The following is a 24180-nucleotide window of genomic DNA, read 5'->3' as shown; positions in this document are numbered from 1 at the left end:
TATGCTCATGATGACAAACTCTTGATACATTGCTTCCAAGATAGCCTTACTGGTGCTGCAGCAAAATGGTACATCCAACTGGACCGCAATCGAATCCACACGTGGAAAGACCTTGCTCGGGCGTTTGTAGCTCAGTATAAGCACGTTACAGATATGGCTCCGGATCGCCTTTCTTTACAAAATATGGAGAAAAAAACCACTGAAAGCTTCAAAGAATACGCTCAAAGATGGAGGAATGTGGCCTCTCAAGTTCAACCACCATTGACTGAGAAAGAAACCACTGTAATGTTTGTTAACACCTTGCGAGCCCCTTACTATGAACGATTGGTTGGTAGTGCCACAAAGAACTTTGCTGATATGGTGATTTCGGGAGAAATGATAGAAACTGCCATTAAGCAAGGGAAGATAGAAGGAGGTGATATGGCAAACACAAAGAAAGGGGGAACTTTCAAGAGGAAAGAGGGAGAAGCCCAAGCCATCACTTCAGGAGAACACCAAGGAGGGACATACAATCCTTACCAGCCATACCTACCATACCCCTATTACCCAGCTGTGAACAACACTTCACAAAGCCCATACCCATACCCCCCTATGCCAAATGTCTTTCCTAACCCGTACCCATATAATCCCATCCAGCGGACACTCTACCCCACAAATATTCACCCACCTACTTCCACAACTGTTACAGCTTCAACCACACAACAAACAACACCTTCAAACAACCATACTACCGGTGAATCAAGAGGATGGCGAAACAAGCAAGAGAAAGTGCAATTTGACCCAATCCCGATCCCTTATGCTGAACTCTTCACTCAGTTAGTTGCAAACCATCTAGTAGCACCCTTATACATAGAGCCATTAAAACCTCCGTTCTCGAGATGGTATGACACTTTCGCCCATTGTGATTATCATTATGGAATAGAAGGTCACTCAATCGAGAATTGCACGGCATTTAAGCATAAGGTGCAAGGGTTGATCAAGGCAGGAATCCTGAACTTTGAAAAAAAGCCAGAACAGAATGTTAACAACAACCCACTGCCAAATCATGCTGGGGCAGGGGTAAATGCAATCGAAAGGGAGGTGTATGTTAAAAGGAACATTCGAGAAGTGGAAACCTCCATGGAGAAAGTATTTGAAGCCTTGGTAAAAGCCGATATGCTCGAGGTGTGGCCTGAATGTCCTAATGTGAATGACTCACGAGATATCCAAAAACTATGTTGCTTGTACCACAAAGGATGTGTGGGACATTCAATCCAGGATTGTAGTTCTTTCCGAAAGGAAGTGCAAAGAATGATGGACGAATCAAAGATCGAGTTTTATACGGAAGCTTCAGAGTCAGCAGTAAACATGATATCCAAGGAGTCCACTCACCCAATGAAGATAAAACCTTTGACCATTTTCTACGAACCAAAAGGAGAGTTTGTGGAGGACAAAAACCGTGCCAAGATGATCATCGAAGTCCCTAAACCCTTCCCCTACAAAGACAACAAAGCTGTCCCATGGAACTACAACTGCAAGGTACAAGTTTCAAAAGCGAAGAAATGGATAGCTGAATCTCAAGATGATGCTGCCAATATAACTGGCGTTGGAGGGATTACCCGCAGCGGACGCTGCTATTCACCGGAAGCATTCGAGAATCTCAAGAATGAGAAGGGAAAGGAAAAAGAGCAAAGTCCTAGAAAAGAAAAGGTACAGCCTCCGGAATCGACAGATGGCTCAAAAAGATCGGTGACAGAAAAAGAAGCTGCCGAGTTCCTCAAGTTCATCAAACATAGTGAGTACAATGTAGTCGAGCAATTGAACCAGTTGCCCGCTCGTATTTCACTACTATCTTTGCTCCTCAGCTCAGAACCACATAGGAACTCTCTGATGAAGATTCTGAACCAAGCATATGTGGATCATGATATCTCAGTTGAAAATTTGGACTACATTGTTGGGAACATTTCGGTGGGTAACATAATATCCTTTAGAGATGAAGAAATCCCTTCTGGAGGTAGAGGAAATTACAAAGCCTTGCACATCACTACCAAGTGTAAAGGTTGTACCGTCGCAAAGGTACTGCTTGACAACGGATCGTCCTTAAATGTGATGCCCATGAGGACCTTGGCCCGTTTACCCATCAACATGTCCTACATGCGAAAGAGTCAGATGATCGTAAGAGCTTTCGATGGGACAAGGAGAGAAGTAGTAGGGGACATTGAGATACCGGTAGAAATTGGCCCATGTACCTTTACCATTGAATTCCAGGTTATGGATATTGCTCCTTCATACAATTATTTGTTGGGAAGACCTTGGATACACATGGCTGGGGCCATACCTTCATCTTCATCAGAAGGTCAAGTTCATCGTGGAAGGGAAGATTGTCTGTGTTAACGGGGAAGAGGACTTGCTCATAAGCAAGCCAGCAGATACGCCTTACGTAGAAGCGGCGGAAGAAGTGCCTGAATGTTCCTTTCGATCCTTCGAGTTCGTTAACACCACGTATGTGGGAGAAGGAACCACACCGCCTATTTCAAGGCTTTCCAAAACCACCAAGATGATTGTCAGTCAGATATTAGGAAAAGGATACCGAGCGGGGGCAGGATTGGGAAAAGAACTACAAGGCATTAGAAGTCCCATACGTACTACCAAAAATGAAGAAAGGTTTGGCTTGGGGTACAAACCAACTAAGAAGGAAAGAGAAGAAATGATAGCCGAAAGAAGAAAGGAAAGGTTGGCTCGCTTTAAGGGGCATGAGTTGGAAATCCGAGGAATGACATATCCTCATCTTTACAAGACATTCCGATCTGGGGGTTGCATCTTTCCTGAATCACTCACCGTTGGGAACCGAGAATCAGTGTCAGCTTTAGGAGGGACCTTTTCTGATTTATCAATATGTGCAACGGAGGAAGGTGAAGAACAGCCAGGAAATGTGGATGAGATTCCTACTACATACCTTGGGCCACCGAATCTAAAGCTGAGCAGCTGGACCACCATGAGTTTACCAGTCACTTGTGATTCAATTTCAAAGTAATGCAAACTAAACATCCATGCTTATGCCCAAAAGCATTGGAATTTTATGTATCGGGCTTTTTATCATTTATCATTTTAATAAATTGACATGCGTAGTGCATTTCTCATATCTCGTCTCATAATTAATCATTTCCATTAGTGTCATTTCATCCCTTTATTTTAACTATTTACCTATACAATAGCTCTACATATTTCAATTCCCCTTTACCTTCCAGGATTCCAAATAATGAATGCAAAGATGATAATGACAGTGGTTTTGAAGTTGATTTTGAAAAGGTACAAGTGTCAATGAACTTGACAATACAGAAAACGTGGAGGATTATGATTTAACTCCGGACTTGTTAAGACTAGTAGAACGGGAGGGGAGACAAATTGTCCCACATCAAGAGACACTTGAAACGATTAATTTGGGAAATGAAGAAAATAAGAAAGAAGTTAGGATTGGTGTGACGTTGGTGTCAATGGAAAAAGAAAAACTAATAAAGCTACTTCATGAATATGTAGATGTGTTCGCATGGTCTTATCAAGATATGCCAGGACTCAATACAGACATCGTAGCCCATAAACTGCCTTTGAAACCTGAATGCAAACCGATTAAGCAAAAGTTGAGAAGAATGAAACCTGAAATGTTGTTGAAAATTAAAGAAGAGGTGAAAAGGCAGTTCGATGCAGGATTCTTGGAAGTAGCTAAGTACCCTGAATGGGTTGCAAATATTGTCCCAGTTCCTAAGAAAGACGGGAAGGTGAGAATGTGTGTGGATTATCGAGACTTGAATAGAGCTAGCCCAAAAGATAATTTTTCTCTTCCCCACATTGACACCCTTGTTGACAATACTGCCCGCCACTCCATGTTTTCCTTTATGGATGGCTTTTCAGGGTATAACCAAATTAAGATGGCACCAGAGGATAGAGAGAAGACTACCTTCATAACTATGTGGGGGACCTTTTGTTATAAGGTAATGCCATTTGGTTTGAAGAATGCCGGGGCAACTTATCAGCGAGCTATGGTGACTCTCTTCCATGATATGATGCACAAAGAGGTTGAGGTGTATGTGGACGATATGATTGTAAAAGCTCGCAAAACAGAGGACCATGCGACCAATCTTGAAAGATTATTTAAGAGGTTACGAAAATTTCAGCTCAGATTAAATCCGGCAAAGTGCACTTTTGGAGTCACTTCAGGAAAGCTACTGGGTTTCATCGTCAGTGAAAGAGGAATAGAAGTTGACCCGGATAAGGTTCAAGCAATCCGTGATTTGCCTCCTCCCAAGACGCAAAAAGAAGTTAGAGGATTTTTGGGGAGATTAAATTATATAGCCCGGTTCATATCACAACTCACACTCAAATGTGACCCGATCTTCAAACTCCTTCGCAAACATAATCCGGGGGCATGGAATGAGGAGTGCCAAGTTGCTTTTAACAAAGTTAAAGAATATTTGTTGAGTCCGCCAGTATTGGCACCACCTGTGGTCGGGAGACCCCTCCTCTTATACTTAACGGTAAATGAAGGATCCATGGGATGTGTGTTAGGACAACATGATGAAACTGGTAGGAAAGAAAGGGCAGTTTACTATTTGAGCAAGAAGTTCACTGAATACGAGTCCAAGTATTCCTCGTTGGAAAAGATGTGTTGTGCTTTAGCATGGACGGCGCATCGACTCAGGCAGTACATGCTATATCATACCACTTGGCTCATTGCAAAGTTGGACCCGATTAAATACATCTTCGAGAAACCTTCCTTATCAGGTAGAGTGGCAAGATGGCAAGTGTTATTGTCTGAATATGATATTGTATATGTGTCCCAGAAAGCTATCAAAGGAAGTGCAATCGCAGATTTTCTTGCAGAAAGGGTGGAAGAAGATTATGAACCAATGGAGTTTGAGTTTCCAGATGAGGACTTGATGTCAATATGTCAAACAAGTGGGGAGGAATCAGAGAAAGAGAATTGGAAGATGTTTTTCGACGGAGCTTCGAATGCCTTGGGGCATGGCATAGGGGTCGTGTTAGTATCACCAGAAGGAGATCATTATCCCGTTATAGCTAAACTCAACTTCTATTGCACCAATAATGTAGCTGAATATGAAGCTTGTGTCATGGGCATTCAAGCAGCAATCGAGAGGAAAATTCACATTTTGGAAGTGTATGGGGACTCTGCTTTGGTTATTTATCAGTTGCGAGGAGAATGGGAGACACGTGACTCAAAGTTAGTTCGGTATCACAAGTATGTATCAAAGCTGATTGAAAATTTTGATGAAATTTGCTTCAATCATTTGCCCCGAGAGGAGAACCAAATGGCCGATGCATTAGCCACGCTAGCGGCAATGTTCAAAGTTGGTACCGATGTCAAGATCCAACCCATCATGATTAATCTTCGAGAGTGCCCCGCACACTGCTCTAGTGTAGAAGAAGAAATAGATGGGAAACCGTGGTACCATGATATTGTGCATTATCTCAAATTTTAGCAGTACCCGGATCAAAGCTCAGAAAATGATAAGAAAACCGTTAGAAGGTTGGCAATGAATTTCTTCTTGGATGGGAACATCTTATACAAGAGAAGTAGGGATCAAACGCTTTTGAGATGCGTGGATTCAACCGAAGCTCGGAGAATAGTTGAGGAAGTTCACGAAGGAGTTTGTGGAGCACATGCAAGTGGACATAAGTTGGCGAGACAGGTCATGAGGGCAGGGTATTACTGGCTCACGTTGGAAAAGGATTGTATAGACTTCGCTCGAAAGTGTCACAAGTGTCAGATATATGCGGACCGAATCCACACCCCTGCTAATTCACTGCATGTATTGCCATCACCATGGCCATTCGCAATGTGGGGCATGGATGTGATTGGGTTGATAACCCCGAAGGCGTCAAATGGGCATCGGTTTATCCTGGTGGCAATTGACTACTTCACTAAGTGGGTAGAAGCAGCATCTTATGCCAATGTGACCCAGAAAGTGGTATGTAAGTTCATCCAAAAGGAAATAATATGCCGCTATGGTCTCCCAGAAAGGATCATCACGGATAACGCTAGTAACCTCAATGGTTCGATGATGAAAGAGGTTTGTGCCAAGTTCAAGATCAAGCATCACAATTCAACACCTTATCGCCCAAAGATGAATGGAGCAGTGGAAGCAACCAACAAGAACATCAAAAGGATAATTGAGAAGATGACAGATATATACAAAGATTGGCATGAGAAGTTACCTTTTGCTTTGCATGCTTATCGCACAACAGTCCGAACTTCCACGGGAGATACACCGTTCTCTTTGGTGTATGGGATGGAAGCAGTTTTGCCAATTGAAGTGGAAATTCCTTCCCTTCGGGTCCTTAAAGAAGTACAGTTGAAAGAAGCCGAATTGGTTAATGCTCGTTATGAGCAATTGAATCTCATAGAAGAAAAAAGGTTGACAGCACTTTGCCATGGGCAGTTATATCAAAAGAGAATGATGAGGGCATATGACAAGAAAGCACACTCTCGACAGTTCCGAGAAGGAGAATTAGTATTGAGAAGAATTCTCCCGAACCAGCATGATCCTCGTGGGAAATGGACACCGAATTGGGAAGGACCATTCGTGGTGAAGAAAGCATTTTCAGGAGGAGCACTAATTTTGGCGGAGATGGATGGAAGGGAGTTTTCCAACCCGGTGAATGCCGATGCTGTCAAGAAATATTTTGCATAGAAAAAAAAAAAAAAAAAAAAAAGGAGAAGAAAATTTTCAAGTTGAAAACCTGAAAAGGCAGCTTGAATTTGGGAAGATATGTTTAGGGCGAAAACCCGAAAGGGCGGTCTAGACACGAAAAAGGTCCAAATACTACAAAAGCTTAACACAAAAGGGGTGAAGATCATGATCCAAGATGTGCATGCAAAAGACAAGGGAGCTGACAAATGTGCCTATTTCAGGATAAAATTTTGAGACTACTGATAATATCTATCGAAGCAGTCATTAAGAAAGGACTGTATCCCTTTTGTGTTAATCAATTTTCCCTTGTTCCTTGTCATTATACTTGATTGTAGAAACTTCACTTTTTTCTAATGAAAAATAGCCTTTCACTCCCAACAATGCCCTCATTTCCATTCTGCCAAAAGAGGAGATATGAGTATATTGCATTGCATTTGCCAAAAAATTAGAATGATACTTAATAAAGAGCATGATAAGGTAAGAAACGTTTGCAATATTTTGAAAAAAGGATCGTAATTGACAGGGAATGAAATGGAGTCTAAGAAGAGAAAGAAAGGAATGGAATTAGCAATAGAATGGAGCACAGTAAAAGGGTGAAGAGTGATTGGACCAGGCATATGATAGAAGAAGAAAACAGTTATGAGCAATGAATTGAGGAAGACGAGAGATCGGAAATGAGATCGATTCACCCCCCATTGATCAAAGAAAAGGCTCTAAAAACACCAAAAAGGGAAACTGATGAAGATGAATTGACATGTTCAAAATTTTAAAACAATTGAAAAAGAGGGAAATTTATCTCTAAAATCATATGAATTTCAGATGAGGAATTGGTTATTTTTCACCATTTCAAAAAAAAAATGAAAAAAAAGTTTCGTTGCCTCAGTTTTGGGGAGTTCATTTTAAAGTTTCGGTGCCTCAGTTTTGAGGAGTTCATTTTAAAGTTTCGGTGCCTCAGTTTTGAGGGGTTCATTTTTAAAGTCTCGTTACCTCATTTTTGAGGAGTTCATTTTTAAAGTCTCGTCGCCTCAATTTTGAGGAGTTCATTTTTAAAGTTGCGTTGCCTCAGTTTTGAGGAGCTCACTTTTAAAAATTCTCGTGGCCTCAGTTTTGAGGAGTTCATTTTAAAAGTCTTGTGGCCTCAGTTTTGAGGAATTTATTAAAATATATATATATATATATAATAATAATAATAAATATATATGTATATATAATAAAAATTTGATAAGAGAATTAAAGAATTTAGTCGAATACAGTGTCTACGTCTTTGCACTATTTCGAATTTTCGAAATGCTCAAAGAGGGGCAGCTGTAGACACTAAATTACAAATAAAAAAATGGAGTAAAAAATATATATATAATAAAATTTTAAAAAAATAATAATAATGAAAAAATGAAAAAAAATGAAAAAAGAAAGGAGAGAGGTACGACTGGCAGGGTGCGGACGCACCCTGCCAGGCACCTCTCTCACCTGCCAGACGCGAATTTTTCGGGTCTGGCAGGATAGTGGAATTTGCCCCCGGGTGCCCAGGGACAAGGCAATGGAGCGTGCCCCCTCCAGAACCCGGGAATCGGGTATAAAGGAGAGGGGGCACTGTAGCATGAAAGGGGGAGAACCTGCAACAAAAAATTCCAGCAGCCACACCAAAACAATCCACAAAAAAAATCGGAGATCCGGCAGGCCAAAGCAACAAAGCAACCTGCAAGCAAAAAACCACCAGCTTCCCGGGGGCAGCAACATCGGCAACCGCATCTGCCATGGCTAGAGACGAAGCAGTGAACAGCACCAAAATTCCTAAGCCGCAGGCGTAAGGGAGGGAGAATCTGCAGATTCACGCCAGGATTTGCTGCTGACGCAAGGGGAAGAAGCACTGAACGGAGAAATAGAGAGAGAGAGGAGCGGCGGCTGGCGCAAGGGAAAGAAGCACCGAACGGCAAGATCCTGGATCCCACAGCCGGCGGAAAAGGGGGGAGAGCTCGATCTAGGGGGGAGAGCTCGATCTGGGTAGTCGACGAGAAGGTAGAGAGAGAGAGAGAAAGAGGCGGAGCCGCGGCACCAAATCTGGAAATGATGCAGTGCCAGCGACAGTGAGGATCGGGTGAGAAGGAGGAAGGGTGAGGAATGGTGAGTGAAGAAAGAGGGAGGTTCCAAAGGTTAAAGATGGCACCGTTTTGACTTACCCAAAACCCCTTTTGACTACAAAACGACACTGTTTCGGTGCTGGAGGGAGTGGCTATTCATAACAAGGTAAATTCTTCATTTTTATTATAGATATATTGTCTTGATTTTGTGGTGCTAAGTTTGACGTAAAATTTATATATATATAAAAAAAAAAGGAAGCTAATTAGTTTCGTTAGAGTATTAATTTAGTTAAAGTATATATGATATTTAGCGGATTGTTTGTTTAAAAACATATATATATATATATAAATATGGGAAAAGATGAAATGTGGAACATATTTATGAGATTCATAGTCATGGAAATTTATGTAGAGATAATAAGAGTGAAAATAAATTAGAATTAAAATATGATGAAACAAAAATGTGGAAAAATCAAATTAGGTAAAAAGGTAGTTCTATATAAATGGAGAAAGAATAAAATAGGAGAAGATAAAGAACTATTTAATATAGATAAGATAACTGCTCAATTTGATGCCGATGATGGGATAATTGATCGGGATGCGAGAAGTCGCAATCCTGAGCTTATGTTCCCTAGGCTCGGAATCCGAATCAAGGCCCCACCAGTATGATGGGAGGGTCTCGTTTTCAAGATTCTGAAATCCTTAATAAATAAAGAGCTTGATTATATAAAGAAAATTACTTGATGAAACTACTTGATAAAAAATAAATAATAAGTAATAAAATAATGATAAAGTGATAACAATTCAAAAATATAATAAATAATTAATTTGTGAAAATACAATATATATGACATTAAATAAGTAAATAAATAAATAAATAATAATAAAAAATGACTAATTTAAAAGTAAGCATTGAGTATTAAGTGGCATAATGAAATGTGAAGATAAAGATAAAAAAATAATAATAAATAAGATCTTAGGCGTTAGGTTTGAATAAAAATCGCTTATGAAAAATATAATAATAATAAAATATAAGAATATATAAAAATAGTACAATAAAAATACATATAATTTCTAAAATAACATAAAATTATAAACAATTTGTCTAACTATATGTGAAAAACAAAGAACTTAAGAACAAAAAATGTAAAGTATAAAAAAAAAAAATAACAATAATAAATAAGAATAGAAAATATGATAATAAAATATATAATAAAAATAAAAATAATTAATAATAACAAAAAATATAGACAATTGCATTAGCATAGCATATGTATTGCATCATACATATCATTGCATATAGATATTTCTGTTTTCGAGTTTAAGCCCCGATGATGGGATCTTTCGGGGATCCTGCGAAGGCGGGTATTTCTTGAAAATTTCCTTAGGTGGAAAGATGTCCTCGGGTTCCACCAGTATGATGGGAGAGCTTGAGAACCATCTTCAATAAAAGGCTTTTTGCCCGAATTAGGTTCATTATGCACAAGAATATTATTTTTAAAAAGAAAACGTACGATGACCCCGAAGATGGGAATTATTCGTCGAATTTGCGAAGGCGAGTTTCTCGGATAATTCCCTAGGTGAGAGAATATCCCGAGTCCCACCGATATGATGGGCGGATTCGAAAAAATATCCTCGATAAAAGGTCATTTGTCCGGCATTTTTATCTCACGCCATGCATTTCATCTCGCCACCCATTTACACTCCATTTTAGGTTAAATGGGAGATAAAATAAAAAAAATAATAATTAAGGAAATCTAGTGAAATTAAAAATTAAAGCCCAATAGGATAATCTAAAAATGGTACCGTTCATGGAATGGGCGTCCGAGGGGTGCTAATCCTTCCCCGGGCGTAACCGTACTCCCGAACCTAGATCCAGAAAATTGTAGACCGGTTTAAGGTTCTTTTCGGTGGGCTTAAAATTAATTTAAGTTTTCATCAATTAGAATCGAGTCAATAGGTGGCCAATCGCACCTAGTAAAAAAAGATTGGTGGCGACTTCTAGTTTAATTTTTAGTGAGTTTTCACATTTACGTCTAGCGATCGGGTTCCCGGACCCGCACGTTACGACACTAAGACCTATTAAGAGCTTTATTTTCCTTCACCTGATATACCCCTTTTTGTCAAGACTTTTCTTCTGTTCATCACTTCATCCTTTTTCTTCTTCTTTCTTTCCCTTCTTTCTTTTTCTCAATTTCACATCCCCAGACTTTTTTCTTTCATTGGGTAGTGAGTGAATACAATCATATTTTGAACTTTTCTTCATTTTTTATCTTCACCACCTTTTTCACTATTTAGCTCATAACATTCCTAAATTGACTTATGTATTTAGGAATGAGGGATGTAAGAATTGTTGGGAATATCTATATGAGGGTCTAGGCTGAAAATTAAGTGTTCAAACAAAGAAAAGATGTCATTAGGCTCAAAGGGGAAAACTAAGGATAAATTATGTAAATGAAGGCTAAAAAGGCTCAATCGGTCTAAAAATGGCCTACATCATCTTTTTAACTAAGTATAGCCTAAGATTTCACCTTGAGAGAGAATCAAACATATTCTAGAACTTAATATATAATTCAAAATTTTCACATTCACATAAACCTTTTCTAAATTTGCACAAAGCTATGAGAGAAATCGACATGAACTCTTTTTAAAATAAATTAAAGCAAAATAAAGTAAAATTGAATTAAAATAATGTAATTTAATTATTGAACATGTAATCTAACTTAAAATAGAAAAACACTTAAAATGTTAAAATCTGACTCCAAAAACTCAAAGATCTAGCTATTCAAGCGCTCAAAATGTGTCTAAATAACTCTATATAACAGAGTTATCAATACAACACATATATTTTTATTTTAAATCAAATAAGTCTTTATAATGATTGACTAATTACCATTATTCAAAATAGCATGTCATTTTTATACCCACCTAATGTTGACATAGAAAGTGAAAATACTACATAATCATATCATGTCAAATCATCTTTCATTAATATGTCAATATATCACATCAATGTCATATGATATATTCAAAATGAAAATATAAACATTTGACTGAACGTGATTAAAAAATAAAAATTTATTTGAATTTTTTTAAATACTTCAAAAATATTTTTTCAAGTAGTACGTTTATAACCGATTAGAACAAAAAGTTGACACTGTATCAATTAGAAAATGACAGGTTAAGTTGACAAATACACACTAAAAAATCATAGATATCAAGAGAATGTTGAGATTAAAAAGAAAGGAGAAACATACTCACACCAGGGCATATGGGTCATGCTATTCTTATAACCGTTTTCCTTGGATATGTTAGATTTATAGTTGCATTAACATGTAATCCCCTAATTAAAGACAACAGATTGTAAGAATGTCACCTAGAAAGTAACATCTAAACAAGCGGAGAAACATTCTGAGTTTCCTCTCAAACGAGGGTCAGCTGTCTCATCTTGCATAACCATGGCCTGACATTTGCTATTATAACTTCTTTGTGCCGTTGTACAAGTGTAGATGGAAGAGTAAGCCACCATGTCACACTCTCCCGCATTTTGAAATATGACCTATAATTACCCCGATTCATCTATCAAGCTCCAAAGAAACAAATTCTACATCAAAACGGACTATCTGATTAAGCTGTAAATGGTATGTAGCTTAAGTTCACAGCTGCAGTGATCAGCATTAGATTGCCAAACGCCGTCTGGTTGATTCTATTTACACACTTGCCAAAACAAATAATTACAGAATAAGAGTTTTGTACACATCACACAACCTCTGCCCTCGTACCATGCTATTTCCCTCCCTCTCCCTAGTTAAACTTCATGCCTCAATTTAATAAATCTATGTAGCAAGCCTTAATAAAACCATCAAAATTAGCTGCAGAGATGCAACAAAGTCAGGTGTCTCAACTTTGCGTGCTTTGGCTTGATGAATCACCACGCTTTCTCAGTTTCGTTAAGATGTATGCCATTGCGACTTTAGCACCCAGGGCAGAGTGACCACGAGACAGACAGATCACACCCCCAAGAACAAGCAAACTTTTTGCTACCAATTTTTTTGATGGTCTTCTTGATAACTTTTTTTCTCTGGATTCACCATTAACTGGTTCACAACTGGCCATTGATGTAGAGGCTGCTGCAGAAGTAACGCCACTTGTTGTATCTAATTCAGGTGGAACCTATATGCACACAACAATGTCACTAATCAATACTTGAGCTGATCCATGATAATAATATCACTAACTTAAAGAACCGGATTTTTTTTTTAATAAGAAGAACCAGATGTTTAATCATGTAATTCCATAATCATAATTTATTTCAAGAAAATATTCAACAACAAAAGGAGCTAAACTAGATATAGCCTCAGTTTAGATGATTAGCCCATGTGGGTAGTGTAGACTATCAGAAACTACACTGCTCAACAGTGCAAAAGGAGACCCTGAATCAAACAAAAAGCCAGAATGATCTGGATATACACATTTTTATCCTACAAATTTGTAAAAGTTCAGATAGTAGTTTATAACATAGGGTTGTAAAAGGTACAGTAAGATTGCTCGAGCCATGGAGCACTCTCCCTAGGCAGCTCCTGCATGTGGTCCTCAGACCCTTTATTTTTACCTCTGCTTCAAAGATTAGATGACCTATCTCATTCATTTCTCAAATACACTAGTCTTCAACTTACTTGAAGGAAACCAAGATAAAGAGGTAGATTCTTCTAGAGGATAATAAATTTGATTAAAATTGTATAATTCTATTTTAACCAACTTTGTAGTGAAATCGAAGAACCAATTAAGCAATGATCATAAGTCAATAGTAAACATGACCACATTTCAGAAACAGCATATTTTTTGTTGAATGTAGTAAGGCATACCTTCTGAATCAGAGTAGCTGCAGAAACAGCTGGACTGGTCAGAGGATGGCTGATCACAGAGTACTTGCGTAGTGCGTTATCCATCTTACAAACATAACTCCATATGCCCTTTGCAAATGCTAGTTTTGCCATTTCCACATTCAGACCAGCATCTTCTTGGTGAAACATTCTGATCTCAGAGGCATCTCTACCAGGTACTGTACATAATAACATTAAAATTTAGAATCATAAAATAGTAAAGAATGAAGAATACATGTTACAACATCCCTTATTCCCTTTTATTCCCCTCTCAAGAAACATTAATGGAAGGAGCACATTGTTCAAGTTCTCAATTTAGTTTTGACAGACAAATTTCTTAACAATTGCACGGCTGCAATGGAAAACCACCAATGCTTTTTGTACGGATTAAGGAAAGTGATATGAGTAAAAAGAATATACTGGCACTTGCCTTTCCTGATTTGCCAACCGGATCTAAAATACCTCACGCGAACATACTTCTTCTGTCGTGGTGCTGAGGGATGTTCACATTCCTAGTCAATTATAGCAAGATTTATGATGAAAAATCTATCATTAGTTGGTAAGCATAGAAAAAGGATAAATACCATAAACAGCAGAAGCATCCAGGGAGCAAATTCTTTATTTTCTTTTTTTTGGGTACAGTAAATTAAGGGGATAAATCCTGGTATTTGCAGGAGCTGGTTTAGAACACAGCCCAGCAGGAGCTCCACCCTTTACCAAGGGTGGGTGAATGAATCATCACAGCCAAGCCCCAGGTTCATATTTCAAAATCATAACATCCTTCCTATTTTCCACTATCATTCTTGAAATCAATAGAGGCTCTTCCAGAAATGATTGCATGAGATATGGGAAGCAAATTGAAAATCATCCTATTTTCTACTACTATTCAACTCAATTGAGGATTTGCGAGAAATAATTGTATGAGATTACAATATTGCATGAGCTATATCAGGCCAATAATTATATATCATTGGGCTGAGAACCATTATCATGAGTTAAATGAGGATGAATTCCATTATTAATAAATTTTAGCATAAAAACAAGTACATCTCTTTCATATGAGAGATACTGCCAATCGTTTCCTTCATCCTTGACATAAGCTATACAGTTTCCACTTTCCAAAAGAGTAGGAAACACCACTCACAAAGCATCCTGGTAAATGGAAGCATGAAACAGGCATATATCTCCTATATGTCATTCATATATTAAGTTTTATTCTAAATAACGTAGAACACTGAGAAAATATAAAAAACAAATAAATATAGCACAGGGTGATACAAGTAAACAGAGGTATTCTTCAGATGTTAAAGATCTCAAATTTCTTGCTCAAGAACCTTCCTAATGTAGTTCCCATATTTTGACCAGATAAATCCAGTCAGAAGATACAACGTAGAGAGAGAGAGAGATATGCATTCAGAAGTGCATGCACAAGTCAATGCAGTAATCATCACCAACAAGGATTCATCATGATAAAGACTAAGTTTCAGTGACAGTCACCTTAATAAAACAGTAGAATGTTCTGTCCTTTCCCTCCCACAATCTCCAAGCCAATACATATTCTCTAGGTGTCAAAAGGGGAAATTTTTTTATTGTGCGGCCAATTTCAATTCCATTTGTTCTGTCCATCTGCAGCTGGATATGATCAAACAGGGTCTTGTCCCACTGCTTTCTATAATCATTGTCCATATAGAAGTCCCTCAGAAGCTCTGGTGAGCAACTCTCAAATACTGTCGTGCTTAGGTATTTCAGTGGTCTATCCTGCAATCAGCGTCAAGGAACATAACTTTCAGTTTGCTAAAGTCTTACAAGACAATGGAGAAACATCTGAACATAATCAGAGATGTCAAACAATGTGTTGCCCAATTCAAACTAACTCATAAATTAACATAGATAAATAAATCAAAAATAAGCCCTAGCAATAGACATTAGATTGAATGTTAAACAATTGCATGGCCACAACAGAAAGATGTAAACGGAAATAAATTAACTTTCCATTTGCTATCAAGCAGTGGTGGTTGATAAAAAGGTATTATACAAGAGTTATCTCACAAAAAAAATTCATAAACTAATGAAAGCCAAAGAGCTGGCCAAGCCCCAAGGCACAAGCCTGGGGTCAGTCAAATGTACACAGTGTCAGTCCTGCTTTATAAAGAGACGGTATTTGTAACTTAAAGCCATGTCCACCAAGTCATATACAATTGAATAATCGAAAATTACTAATTCAGATCACTTCACTACATTGTTATTCTAGATAAACCAAGCAAAGCAAATAAACAGAACCTTAGATTTGCAGCATTTTGCCCTGTAGGATAGAAAGTTGTTTTGTTTATAGATTACATTCGCCCATTTATCATCGTCATTGAGCTTCTCATCCAAATTATCAATCAAAAACTTCAAATCTGAATCAGACACAATCTCTGGGTTTCTACAGATAGCAAACACAAGTTCCAAATCAGTAAAAGGTCACATGCCAATTTGGAACATATCAAAGTAACATTGAAAGCCTTCCCTATTCACAGTTTAATGAAAAAAAAACAGAATCAATATGTGTAGTAGTAACAGATGTTACTATTTCAATGCCGAGAGTTGAGTTTATGTAGATAGCCATAGAGAAAATTTTCCCATTTGGAAGAAGAGAAATCAACCATAGCTATTTTGAAAATAAAAGTTGCAGATAAAAAGACCTAAAGGAAAAGTAGAATCAATTTCATTTCTGAGAAGTAACGAAAAGGAGAAAACAAAACTTTATGACAGTCAAGAAATTTCTAAAACTAAAATTAACCAATAGAAATCCCGACAGAAAACTTTGGAAAGAAACTAATTTAGGACTTGCCAAAGAACGATGTAAAACCCACAAAGATTGAAGCAAAATTTGAAGTGATGGAAAACCCAGATATCAAATTAAAAAAAAAAAATCAATTCAGCGAACAAAATAAGAAGAAAACAACAAATGAAGAAACAGAAGCTCAATTAAAAAAGCAATCCCAATCCAAAAAGAATAAAATTGAGTGACATCAACACCAAACTGAAGGAAAATAAAGGATACCCAGATTAGATAAACCACAAAAAGGTACCTTGCTTGAGAATCTGGAGGAGGAGAAATGGGTGAAGAAGGAGAGTGAAGATGAAAAGTGGATGATTTTGATGGTGATGATGCTGATGCTGATGCTGATGAAGATGTAGTTCGAAGGAATTTAGAGTAAAACTTCTTGGAAAGATGAAATATGAGTATAACAAGAAGAGCTACGAGAGTAGCTCTGAGGTTAAGCCACCACCAAAATCCCATTGAAGAAATACTTTTCATCTTCTCATTCTCCAATTCAACCCATCCCCATATCTTCATCAAGTTGCCCTCTCTCTTCTCCCTCTCTGTCTCTCTCTCCCTCTTCACACCCACATTGTTCTAATAGCGCCCTTTCCTTTCTTTCTTTTTTTTTTTTTTCCAAAGCCTAGACGATAATAAAAAATAATAATAAAAAAATAAATGAAAAAGTGGATTGCGGATAAATTATGGGTGATGAGTTGATTACTTGAATTTATTTTTGGGATCCCAAAGCTAATAACGCGTTCCTTCCTTTTGACACAAAATAAATGGTTTCCGTTTTCAAGCGAATTTTTATTATTACATAATATGAATAAATATACGTAGAACAGATTTAGTTTTATAAAAAAATCATTACCCAACCATATTCTGAGTCTACCCCTTTCAATTTCTTTTGGAGTGAAAATATTATTAAAATCGAATCATTCTTTAAATTTGAAATTTATTAATATTGTGTGTTTGAGAGTTCATTTCGTTTTTCTTACTTACAATAAGTTTATAGTTAATTTTTATGTATAAAGCATTCACCTTTTATATATCTTACCAATATAAAATGTTTAAACTTTTTGGAATACAATATTTTTCAACATAGGTCACCATCTTGTTATCAAGTTAGGGTATTTTTAAATACCAGGTCTCATGCTAGCTTGAAACCATGATAAATCCCCATAACTCAGTTTGATAGATGGAATAGTTGCCTAATGTCATATTAAATTTGTCTAATTATATGTTAATTTATTGATTTATTTGTCTATTTGATCATTTCTTATATCATATATAATGCTTAGATCATAATTGCTACTTATACGTACTCCATTAAACAAGTAAGTAAAAGACTTAGTTTGATATAAAACATATTCCATGGAATATCAATTTTAATTTTTAAGCTCTTTTCTTTTTTTCTTGTTAGATAAGAAAAGATATACAACGGGAATAAATGTGAAATGGTTTTCTATCATTATTAATATCAAACTTATTAAAACATTAATTAAAAAGAATAAGAAAGAACTACTAGATTTTTTAATTATCATATCATAATAATCTTTTTATCATATTTGCATATTCTTATAGTCTTATTGAATTTCACTTATTATTTTCTCAATTTATATTTTTAATAAATGCTAAAACTTATATTTTATAAATTAAAAAAGAGTAAAAAAACACAATATCTAAATCAGAGAAAAATTAAAACCATACATTTTATAATGCATAAAATTAAATATTTTAAACTTGTTCACAATATTATATTGTAGCTAATTTTAATCTTTAAATTTGTTTCCCCCAAAGTAAATAATTAATAACAGATTGAAAATATGGTTTTATTGGTCAGTAACTAGTATTGTTGCATAGAGTGTAAGCAACATAGACTTCTAGGTAGAATATGGTTTTCATGTGACTTGAATTTGTAATAAATCAAAGAAATGAATTATAATTGGAGTGAATAAAGGTAGAAAACGTGAAAGAAACTACAAATAGGAAGATTCTAAATTTGAGGGCCTTGATACGAGCTATTATCCAGAGCCCAGTAATTTCAATTGGTTGAGAATCTTAATGAAACTAATATCCACCACCATCACATCTCCAAGCAAGCCAAGGAAAAAAATGGTTGCTGTCACAATCATAGGTAAGAGGATATGTACATAAAAAAGAAATGGATAAGACAATGTAGTCAAAAGGCAGACAGACTCAGGCTGATCCTATCATTGTTTATCTCGCCTTGTTGTCACCCCACGACTTGTCCATCATGAAGGCTGTTGTTGTTTCCTTCGACTTTAAAAGCTACTGTGCACAGCCAAGGTACCAAAGGCGGCCTTCCAAATCCAACAAAGACCTTATCCTGGATTTTGGATCTACCCCCAATTGGGACCCTTCCTTTTGATAACTCGGAACAATTTGAGAGATGAAAGATAAAAAAAAAAAAAAAGGGAAGAAGAGATTTTTATATGTTAATGTCATGAAATTAGTTGCACCAATACTACTTTCTTTTACAAAAGCAAGCTTATTAATTAACTTGTTTTTTTATATGATTTAATGAACTTTTGAAAAAAAATTATGACATTAAAAATTAAAATTCAACATGTCCCAAATTTACAAAAATGCTCAATCCTAACCGCTTCATTGCCATCTCTATTATCATCCCTAAATCCCTTCACTTAATCTAACAAAAAAAAAATTGTTATGTAATTACATTAATCTTATATTCTTTTCTTTTAATCATTTATTCTTTCTTTTTTTAACTTATATCAATATAAATACAAAATAATTATAAAATTACATCTATGTTTTATACAAAATAATCTTGTGGCAATGCATAAAAATTAGTAAATTTTATTTAATTATTTTAAATTAGTTATTTTAAATGAGTCAATCTAATCTTAGTTAATTTTATACTTAATTTGGTATTAGTGTGGTTAAAATAGGTTATTACTTATTTATTTATTCTTTTGTAGGGATTTGATGAAAGAAGAATTTTAGTGGAACAAGAAAAGCAATTTCAAGATACAGACTTCACTGCATATGTTTTGGTATTTCAACCATAACTCTCTATACAGAGCTCCACATGAGATGATTTTTAGACCGTTGGAAAGATAAGAGAAAAATATACAACTTTCATGCTTCCCACTTCACCCAATTCGACTTGGAATGTGGTCAAAAATCTTGTTGAAGTTGACACATTGCTGTAATCCTAAAGTAATAACAATTTCTTTTAATTAATTGGGCAAGGCTGCGACCCACATAGTCTGATGAGGAAATCTCTGCTGAAATTGACGTTTTTCTTCACCCAACTTGGCCTAACTTCAAAGCCCTATAAAAACAACCTTTCGAAGGACTTCGAGGAAAAAATAAAACACCATATTGACAGTTGAGAGTTAAGGTACAAAGTCATTGACGCTAAGAAGAATTTGAAGGATTCAAGGAGATTTGGAGATCAAGAATACAATTCTTGAGTTTTTCTATCTTTATGTTATTCTCTTATTTTCTTGATTTTGTTTTTAATGTTTAAATTTTATTTGATGATGATGTGTGACTTAATGAGGAACTAAATTATTAATCTAAGATTATGATTGAACTCAATATATAGTCTGATTTATTTATCTCTCTTTTGCTTATATTTGATGGATTTAAGTTGTTTATTTTATTATATTTTTAATGTTTCTAATTGCCTGATTACCAATTAGATTGAATTGGAAACCTAGGTTGAACTTTAACAAAAGAGATTTAGGTAAACCTTGAATAAAATAGCGTATGGTTGAATTCACTTAGTCGATTAGGTGGTTTGATTTACATATAGGGTAGACATACACCTACAAGCTATACATAGCTAAAATTAGAGCACAAACTTAATGAATCTTTCTTCAATTTAATTTAAATAGATATATCGTAAATTAATTGAAATAGGTATTTTTATGAGAAACTCGACAGAGGCTTGTAAATAATTTAGTACTTTAGATTAACAACTTAATCCATTAAACTGAGTTAAGAGAGAAAAACAATATTTAGATGAAGTATTGAGGGGCATCATAATCTTAAGTCTGGTAGTTAAGTGAGATTTACTATTTAATTTTAATTTCAGTTTATTAGTTTAGTTTTTCTTTGCAATAATTTTAAATTTAATTGTTTGAATAAGATTAAGCTGTTATAATTTTAGTAGTTAACAGTATAAAGTAATTCAATTCTTTGTGGGATCGACACTCTACTCATTACTGTATTATCTTTGCAATATGTATACTTGCGTAGGTAGAAAATTAAACAACAATATTACGTATTGTTGTTGAATTTATCATGTAGGGCATGTATCATTAACAAGTAATATAATGAAGAGTAAAATATCTTTCCAGGAGCAATTATTACCAAAATTTTACTAACCACTAAAATTATAACAATTTAATCTTATTCAAACAAACTAATTAAAACTACTAAATAACAAAGGAAATTAAACTAATTACAAGAATACTAATTTAAACTAGATAAATCTTGACGCAAGGCAAAACATAGATACATCCAAGTCAATGATTCAATTCAAGTGTAAGCCTCATTCTCAAATGGATTTCCAATTGTGTGTGTTATCTTTTTACAAAGAACTGTAAACAATCCGGATAAGTTTATGCTTATGCAAAATGTGGTGTGTGTGTGTGTGTGTGTGTGTTATCTTTTTATAAAGAACTGCAAGCAATCTGAATAAGTTTATGCTTATACAAAATGTGGATTAGTACTATAATCCCATAAGTTTGCTTTTCATGTCTTTCTTTACTAATATAACTAACACTAAATCAAGTATCATTGGGACTTTATTAAATTTGTAATGAAAGGCTAGGGTAAAAGTAGGATAAAGGATATTTATGTAATTAAAATCACCCTAAGCACATAAATCATTCTAGGACCTTTGTTAGAGCTCAACTCATGTCCCAAATACAACCCATACTTGACTTCATCTTTTTTTTTCTCACCACTTTATTCTATTTTTTTCTTGTTCTTCTTGCAACACAATTCTACATACCCAAACTTATTTCTTTCTATTGTGGTAGAGGGGTGATCATTAAGCACAATTGAAATTTCTTTTAGTAACTACACCCTTTCTACTTTATTCATTATATAGCTCAATATATCTTCCTAAAATGATCAACATACTTAGGAGTGAGAGATGCAAAATTAGAAATTAATAAGAGGTTAGGCTAAATATGTGTTTAACAAAGAAAAGGTAAAATTAGGCTCAATGGCATATACTAGGTATAAAATAAATCAAGATAGGCTTAAAAGGCTTAAACGGTTCCAAGATGGCCTAATTCATTTTCTTAATTAAGTATTGCCTAATATTTCACTTCTAGAGAGAATCAAACAAATTCTAAAATTTATGACATAACCAAAATTCCCATCAACTCTAAGAAAAAGATCAAGTGCTCAATTAATGGAAATCTCATTCTAACAATAATGCTTGCACAAGAATTTATACAAACTCAAACAATATCTATAATTTTCCAAAAGTCAAAATAACAAGATAACTAAATTCTCATCATTGGATCAGGAAAATCATTAGAAGAGGGCACAAAACAACTCAAGCTATAGATTCTTAGAACTAAATAAATAAATGTTTTTGATTTTATGCACACAAGCATATGTATCGAACAAGTAATATAAAGATAAGAAGATATTGTATCTTATAAGGAATTGTGACTAAGTTCTTGCTAAGTACTAAAATCATGGCATCTTAGCCTTATCTAAACAAACCAAATTTTGAAAATTAATCAAAGACTAAATTTAATTAAGAATGTTAACCTAAGGAATAAAGACTAAAAATTACTAGAAAAGTAGTTGATTGAAAGCCTAGGATCATGGTATCCCTTAACAAATCATTTGGAATTAACCTCTCTCTTTATAATCAAATCAATAGGTTGAATTGCTAGCATAAAGTCCAAATTTATCTGCAAATCTTTGTCGAGATTCTTGTACAAATACCTCTCATAATAAACTCACTACATGTCTATGTGAATCAATTAAGGAAAATTCATTAAAGCTCATGCTCTAAATTTGACATGTGGTACCTAAGTATATTTCTATCTTAAATACTAATCAAATCACTTAGTCTCTAAGTGAAATGAACACATGCTATTCAAATCTTGATATATTCTAAACTCCTTTTGTCAAGTTGCATTTAGATATCTAAATCAATCTAATTGTTGATCAAACAATTAGAAGAACTAAGCATAAATTTGAAATAAACAAGTCAATACCAAATAATAATAAGTAAAAGAGAAACAAAATATTCAAATCACATGTTGAGATTAACCAAAATCTTAGAAAAAAAAATTTAGTTCATAGTTTCTATAGCAAACATCAATATCACAAGAAAATAAACCATTTTTACAACCAAATAAAGAGAAAGAAAGATTAATCTAGTGAGAGAAACAAGTTCTAGCTGTTTTCGAAAGCTCAATTTTCCTTGATTTCTTCTCTTTTCTTTTTTTGTGAAAAGTCTCTTTTTCCTTTGAAAAGCTGCTCTACAAAAGCTCTTTTTTGCCTTTGGAAAAGTCCTATTTATACCCCCTTGGAAGCCCTAAAATCAAAATCTTGTAAATTACAGAATTAAAATTCCATGTGTTAACGTCGTGGCACTATGCTTGCTAGTTGTTGTATGGGAGGTCTTGACCTAAGGGCGCAACAACGTTGGGTGGTTGACACTGTGTCGCCATGCTTGCTAGACCTTGTATGGAAAATGGGGGTATTTCGGTGCCACTGCCACAGCCATTCATAATCGCGACACCAAGCTCTCTTATGCTGACTCTACTACAAACTCTTTTTTTTCAATGTAATTTTCTCCTTTTCCAATGCAGATATGGTAAAATGTAAAATGTAAAAGTTGTAGCTTTGCCTCTTATCTTTCCATTGGCTAAAGATTCAGATTGATTGGATTTCTATAACACACGTTATGTTCGAAATACTGTAGCATGTTCAAGAGATGCCCTTAGCCATACTTGCACGTTTCTTCGCCACTTGACCCCTTTTCTTTTAAAGATCTTCAAGACATAGGAATTAAATCAGTAATAATTAAAAATAGGCATTTTTAGCATACAAATGAACTGAAATAACTTGAATTAACTTAACTCAACATGCTTTAAACTAATTAAAGAAAAAACAATGAAAACTACCTAAAACTCAAGGATTTAGCTATTTTAGTACCCAAAATGTGGTTATCAATGAACTCAGGGAAAAGCCAAATAAATAAATAAATAAATGTAAAGAAAAATGACTAAATAAACTTAAAATATAAAACAAATAAATTTAAAAGACAACTTAAAAGATAACTAAAAAAATAAATCCCTCCCTCGAACTTAAAGTGAACACTGTTCCCAATGTGAAAATAGAAAAACAAAGAGTAAAAGAAAACTCGCCAGTTATTGATAGAAATGCGAAGGGAGCTCTATTCTTTTTCTTTTTCTTCGTCATTATAACCACAACTGGTGGGAGTATCCAATAAGGCCTTGGATTTTTTTTAATATTGATGGGGAATTATGAATAAGAAATAAAAATAAAAATAACTTCAAAGAAAAGAGTAAGAGTTCCAAAAGCTTGGGATGCCTCCTAAGAAACGTTTCTTTGTAGTCACTAGCTTGACTATGGCTAGATCTTCATTGTTGAGGATTTGAAATAAGGTTTGAGGCATTTTCCATTAACCTAGAATGCTCCAATAGCCTTACTATGAATCTCTATTGCAT

General features: G+C 35.2%; 1 protein-coding gene across 1 annotated transcript; it reads right to left on the bottom strand.

The window, feature by feature from the left end:
* Window positions 1-12366: 12366 nt before the first annotated feature.
* On the bottom strand, window positions 12367-17089 carry LOC18595539 (uncharacterized). The gene is made up of 6 exons (XM_007023541.3): window positions 16722-17089; window positions 15928-16072; window positions 15145-15405; window positions 14078-14159; window positions 13630-13826; window positions 12367-12937 (listed from the first exon to the last, which is right to left on the bottom strand). Exons 1-6 carry the CDS (start codon window positions 16988-16990, stop codon window positions 12665-12667), a joined length of 1227 nt encoding a protein of 408 aa, XP_007023603.3. The 5' UTR covers window positions 16991-17089; the 3' UTR covers window positions 12367-12664.
* Between the last annotated feature and the right edge of the window lie 7091 nt (window positions 17090-24180).

The sequence above is a fragment of the Theobroma cacao genome, chromosome 6, assembly GCF_053813885.1.
Source record: "Theobroma cacao isolate CCN51 chromosome 6, ASM5381388v1, whole genome shotgun sequence".
NCBI classification, from domain to species: domain Eukaryota; kingdom Viridiplantae; phylum Streptophyta; class Magnoliopsida; order Malvales; family Malvaceae; genus Theobroma; species Theobroma cacao.
This window is presented reverse-complemented; position numbering and strand designations above follow the sequence as displayed.